This window comes from Platalea leucorodia (genome assembly GCF_965183815.1).
Source record: "Platalea leucorodia genome assembly, chromosome: 9".
In the NCBI taxonomy this organism is placed as follows: Eukaryota; Metazoa; Chordata; class Aves; order Pelecaniformes; family Threskiornithidae; genus Platalea; species Platalea leucorodia.
Window position 1 is genome coordinate 30,365,320 of NC_138831.1, and position 6,299 is coordinate 30,371,618.

The 6,299-nt window shown below is 62.0% G+C and overlaps 1 protein-coding gene across 1 annotated transcript; it reads left to right on the forward strand.

The window, feature by feature from the left end:
• Positions 1 to 281: 281 nt before the first annotated feature.
• SNX33 (sorting nexin 33) lies at positions 282 to 5,528 on the forward strand. Its single transcript, XM_082321716.1, has 2 exons — positions 282 to 2,601; positions 4,725 to 5,528. The coding sequence occupies exons 1-2, from the start codon at positions 1,161 to 1,163 to the stop codon at positions 4,976 to 4,978; spliced, it is 1,695 nt and encodes a 564-aa protein (XP_082177842.1). The 5' UTR covers positions 282 to 1,160; the 3' UTR covers positions 4,979 to 5,528.
• Positions 5,529 to 6,299: the final 771 nt, after the last annotated feature.

The window sequence follows — 6,299 nt, forward strand, 5'->3', positions numbered from 1 at the left end:
CGCCTGCAGAGGGCGGCGTGGGCCCCGCCGCGCCGCTCCCCGCGCCTCCCCGACCGCGAACCGCGGAGCTGGGCGCTGCCGCGCGTCACGGGAGGCCGGCGGCCAGCCCCGCCGCCGGCGCCGGCCCCGGGCAGCAGCACCCACTTCGCGCAGCGGCGGCGGAACCGGACGGCGCTACCGAGAACGGCCCCGGGGCCCCCAGCCCGGGCGGCGGCAGCGAGCGGCGGCCCCCCCGGCCCCCTGCCCGGCCATGCGGTGAGGGCGGCCCGCCGGGTCCGCGGAGGGACGGGAGGCGCCGTCCCGGCCGGGCCGCGGCTGCGCTCGGTTCCCCGGCCCCGGCAGCGGCGGCGCGGCGGGCCGGGCTCCCTCCTCCCGCCGCCGCCCGCACCGGCACCGGCAGCCGTCGGCCCCCCCGTGGCGGCGGGGGCTGCCCCCGGCCCCGGCCCCGGCCCCGGCCCCGGTGCTGCCCGGCCCGCGGGGCCCTTTCCCCCCGTCTTGCGTGAGATTGGCGGATTTCAGGGAAAAAAAAAAAAACAAACAAAAAACCAGAACAACAACAAAAACCCGCCACCAAATACCGGGAAAGTCGGCCCGGAAAGGAATTGCAAAATCCCCGGGCCGGGATCACCGGGAGGTTGGGCTGGGTGTGGGGTCAGTTCCCGGCGCTTTCCCGGCACCCACCGACCGGCAGCCGCTGGCGGGAGGACATCGGGGTGCTTTATCCACAGGAACCCCGAGAAAAGTCGTTTTGGATTTATTTCCTTGCTGGCAGCCGGATCTTTTCCTCCTGGAAAGTGAAACTGCGGGATCAGCGTCCCAGCGAGATAAAACCTGCGTGGACATGGCAGAGCCCGGCTCTTGGGCCGGACGGGGTTTACATCCCGTAGGAGCGAGGGAAATGCTGCTCGCTTGACCGGGGAATGTTGTTTTTAACTGGGGCGCTGGGATCGCGGGGGTTACTTGGACATGCGGACCTCGGCGTCGCCTCGTAGGGGATTTCTTCTCCACCTTTTTTTGTTTCCCTGAGAAACCGGCCAAGCCTTTTCCCACCGTGCGGAGCGGCCCTGGTGCCGAGTGAGCTTACAGATCGCTGGGGGGTTGTTTTTCTTTTGGCCGCGGGGATTGCGTTACGCCGTGTGTGTCCCCTCCCGGGACTGGCCATGGCGTTGAAAGCCAGAGCGCTTTACAACTTCCAGAGCGAAAACAAAGAGGAGATCAGCATCCAGGAGAATGAGGAGCTCATCATCTTCAGCGAGAACTCCCTGGACGGGTGGTTACAGGGCCAAAACAGCCGCGGGGAGACCGGCCTCTTCCCTGCCTCCTACGTCGAAATCCTCCGCTCCCGGTCGGGCTCCAACTACACGGACTACTCCGGCAGCCCGGCCGGCTCCCCAGGGCACGACTCCTCTTTCTACACAGCCCCCCCCAACCCTGGCATCTCCTACCAGGGCAGTTTTGAGGACGACGATGATGATGACTGGGATGACTGGGATGATGCCTGCACAGTGATGGAGGAGCCCCGGAGCGCACCGGGCACCAACGGGCACCCTTCACCCAGCCTGCAGTACCCAGCGGCATATGGCCACCACCAGCACGCCGGTTACCATCCCAAGCCGGCACTGGAGAGGCAGGACAGCATGAGCTCCTCCAAGAGGGGCAGTGTGGTGGGGAGGAACCTCAACCGCTTCTCCTGCTTCGTCCGCTCGGGGGTGGAAGCCTTCATCCTGGGCGATGTGCCCCTGATGTCCAAGATAGCCGAGGTGTACTGCATTGAGATGGGCTCCAAAGGTCCCCAGTGGAGGGCGAACCCCCACCCCTTCATCTGCTCTGTGGAGGACCCGACCAAGCAAACCAAGTTCAAGGGCATCAAGAGCTACATCTCCTACAAGCTGACCCCCAGCAACATCAACTCACCCGTCTACCGGCGGTACAAGCACTTTGACTGGCTCTACAACCGCCTCCTACACAAGTTCACGGTCATCTCCGTGCCCCATCTGCCTGAGAAGCAGGCCACTGGGCGCTTTGAGGAGGACTTCATCGAGAAGCGCAAGCGGCGGCTGATCCTCTGGATGGACCATATGACCAGCCACCCCGTCCTCTCCCAGTACGAGGGCTTCCAGCACTTCCTCTGCTGCCGCGACGAGAAGCAGTGGAAGCTGGGCAAACGCCGGGCAGAGAAGGATGAGATGGTGGGCGCCAGCTTCCTCCTCACCATCCAGATCCCCACGGAGCACCAGGACCTGCAGGACGTGGAGGACCGCGTGGACGCCTTCAAGGCCTTCAGCAAGAAGATGGACGACAGTGTCCTACAGCTGACCAACGTGGCCTCGGAGCTGGTGCGCAAGCATGTGGGGGGCTTCCGGAAGGAGTTCCAGAAGCTGGGCAATGCTTTCCAAGCCATCAGCCACTCCTTCCACATGGATCCCCCCTACAGCTCGGACGCCCTCAACAATGCCATCTCCCACACGGGCAAGACTTACGAGACCGTGGGGGAGATGTTTGCCGAGCAGCCCAAGAACGACCTGTTCCTCATGCTGGACACTCTCTCTTTGTACCAAGGGCTCCTCTCCAACTTCCCGGACATCATCCACCTCCAGAAAGGTAAGGGTGGCTTCTTCTCCCCTGGTGATGACCTCTCCTGCGTGATGGCCCCACATGGGTGGGAGCAGCACGGGAAGCGGGATGGGGATGCAATGAGGAAATCCTGTGCTGTGCAGCGATGGGGATGAGGATGGGGATGAGGATGAGGACCATTGCCTGTGGCTCCCAGGGAGGCAGCATGGTCCCTGCTGGCACGGCTCCCTGGTCACCCCAGCCTGGGAGAGGCTGCTGGGGCTGTTGGGTCCAGGGTCAGGTTTTGCCTCAAGTGATGCCATAGACTCCGTAACTGCTGCCCAAAGCGCTGGCCAGGGGGCTCAGCGCCGGCGTCGCTCCCCCTGAGCCATGAGCAGGAGCCAGCACCATTGCTGTTGGCTCCAGCATGGCCTGCCCAGCACCTCATCAGTGAGGGACTGCATCGCATCCCCACCCACCACTGCTTGTCCCTCCTCATCCTTCCTTCCTGTCTGAGGCAGCGGTTGGGTGGCCATCGGGGATGCTTGAGCTTGCTCCCCTGGGGCTGGGATACGGCTGGGACGTGGCCTTGGGTTGGTTGGAGGGCCTGCGGGGGGTGTGCAGGGCAGGTGGGATAGGGATGTGTCCCTTCTTCCCACCAGTCTGACTGCGCTCCTCTGGCCAGGGGGGACATGCTGGAACTTCTGGGGACAACCAGGGTCAAACTCTTCAAGAGTACATCCCTGCCCCTCCGAGCCCAGGCCAAGCAGGTTTAGCACCCCCAGGGCACCCAGGCTCCCTGCATCCCCTTATCCCCTTGTGCTTGCAGGTCCCCTGGGTATTTGGGGGGGTCAGGAAGGAGGAGAGGGGGCGGGAGGTGTCTGATCTGCCCTTTCTGGGGACGGCAGCGGGCAGGCAGGGCTTGGTGTCCCTTTGCACCCAGGCAGCGGGGTGTGACGCAGACGGGGAGCAGGGCCAAAGTCCATGCACTCCTGGCCTGGCTGCCTGCAGTGGGGAAGGGACGCCTGCGCCGGTGTCCCCAGATTTTGGGGAGCAGGGAGTTTTCCCCGGGGTGAAGCCAGGGCTGTCCGTGTGCGAGCATCCAGGGGTGTCGGTGCATCGCTCCGCATCCCTGGGGGAGGCTGGGAAGGCGAAGGGGGAAGGGGAGGGTGCAATCCAGCCCTGGCTGCTTCCTTGCCTTTCCCTCCCCGCGTTGTTTACTGCAGCGGGTGAAGAGGGACTGGATCCCGTCCGGAAGCGAGGCCGCGTGGGCAGAGCGGAAGGCAGGATTTGGCCTCCAACCTTTGCTTCTTCCTCCTCCTCCTCCTCCTCCTCCTCCTCTCCACTGGGAGCAGGGCTGGTGCGGCGGGAGCACCATAACCCCGGGTTGGGCGCTCCCAGCAAGGGGCAGGGAGAAGGAGAAAAAAGGCTGGCGAGCTGCGGGCCAGATCCTGTTTTCAGGCAAACAGCCTCTGTGCTAATGAGGGGGGAGGAATGCAGGGCTGGAGCCAGGCAGGATTCTTTCGAAACCGAGCTATAAAAATAAATGGAAGGAGGGGGAAAAACTGGTGTCAGAGCATCAGCTGCCTCTGGGAGAGGGAGATGCTTTCCCAGCCGAGCTCCAGACGGCACTGCATGCCCTTCCCGCACCCCAATTCACTGCCTCCCGGGCTAGGGTCTCCCAGGGCTGCTCCTGACCCCCATCCACAGGGTGACATCAAACATTTGCAGGGCACGCTTGGCCAGGGTGCTTGGCTATGATGGCACACGCTGGCCCATGTTAGCTTCGCACCCCAAGCCTTGAGTCGCACCCCTCCAGCAGTCCAGACTCCCAAACCTCTCTCTAAATATGAGGCTGACTGCCCAGGGATGGGGCAGAAAAGGAGTTGGGGAGGTCAGAGTCCGGAGGGAAAAGGCTCCTGGTCTTTCCCTGCCTGGAGGAGAAGGATGGGGATTGATGGGCAGCGGGAGATGACAGCCTGGGAGTGCATGGATCCCTCCCTTATTAACGTGGGGCAGCTCTGCACCGCTGGCTGTGGGGCCAGGCTGGTGCCCCGGCACGGAGGGCAATGGGACCTGCCGGTGCTGCCCGTGGATGCCTGTGCCAGAGGGAGGAGGACAGAGGGACGCACAGATCCATCAGCCTCTCACCCTTCCCCCTGCCTTGCCAGGTGCCTTCGCGAAGGTGAAGGAGAGCCAGCGGATGAGCGACGAGGGCCGGATGGACCAGGAGGAGGCGGACGGGATCCGCAAGCGCTGCCGAGTGGTGGGCTTCGCCCTGCAAGCTGAGATGAACCACTTCCACGAGCGGCGCGTGGCCGACTTCAAGAGGATGATGCAGTCCTACTTAAAGCAGCAGATCGTCTTCTACCAGCGTGTCAGCCAGCAGCTGGAGAAGACGTTACGCATGTACGACAACCTCTAACGCCTCTGCTTGCTGCCCCGCCGAAATCATGCACTTCTCTATCTGCAGCCTTGCAGACCTCCTCTGTTTGTGATGGGCTGAGAATGAATGGGAACTCATGACGCTAGTGACCAAATACCTTCAGGCTTTCTTTCCCCTTCCCAGGCAGGCAAGCTGTGGTCCTGCAGGGAAGGGCTCACCGACGGCCTGGCCGTGCCACCTCTTTCCCTGGGGATGTCCCACCCTGCCGTGGGTCTGGCGGGGACATGGGGTGGGTCACAAGAGAGATGGACGTGGAGGTAACGGTGCCGGTATCTCTGCCCAGTGATTTTTAGCTTTCCGAAAAAACATCCTCCTGGAGCAGAGAGGTGGGTGCATCCCAGCCTGCTGGGAGAAGAAATCAAAGCAGTTGACATTTTGCACACTAAAAGCTTTTCTGATGGAAAAAAGAGAAGAAAAATATCTTTATTTGGAAGAGGATTTTTTTTTTTGTCACGAGATATTTTCAATATTTTCCATTTTTCGCAAACGTTCCTGCAGCATTTTTACCAATCAGTTTTTAAATAGACGCACAGAGGCGAAGGGAAATCTCTTTCTCGGGCATGGCTGTTGACTAGGAAAAGGGAGGAAAAAAAGAAAAAGGCAAAAAATAAAGCGCCCCACAGCGTTTTCAATAAAAATGTCAGTACAAAAAACCACCCACCTCCTTCCCAGAGATGTCTGTGGAAAACTGAGCTGCTCCAGGATCCTGGGGAAGGCTCTGCATCCGAGCATCCCCTGGCTTCCAGCCAGCTTCCGAAAATCCCCATGCTGCGGGCAGTGGGGGGCTGAGCGCCGGCGGGGGGGCCCACACCGTCTGCCCTCCCACTCTCCAAACAACCCACTGAGGGGCAAATCCTGTCCCGCTTTGCCCTGCCCAGTGGGGCAGGACCCATGGCAGTGTGCCGCTGCCTGGGGAAACAGCGCGGCTGGCACGGGGGCCTTGTTTTCAAAGGGAAATGGCTGGGATAAATCACAGTGAGGAAAGTTAGGGCCGGCTTGGCATGACTCCAGGGTTAAAATTAGCCCCGCCATGCAGGCCAGCGGGGTATTGTTAAAATAACAGCGGCGCTGGGAATGCGACGGGTTGCGCTCCGTCCTCCCAGAGCCCTCCCTGGCCCTAGCCTTCGGGGACAAGCACGCTGAAATCCACCTGGCGTCATCGCACAGCCTCCCTCCAGGCAGGACGCGTTTCTTCCTGCATCGTGCAGCTGGGGTGGTCCCCTTCACCATGGCCCCATCCCACTCCAGCCCCATTCCAACCCCATCCCAACCCTATCCTACCCCAGCCCCATCCTATCTT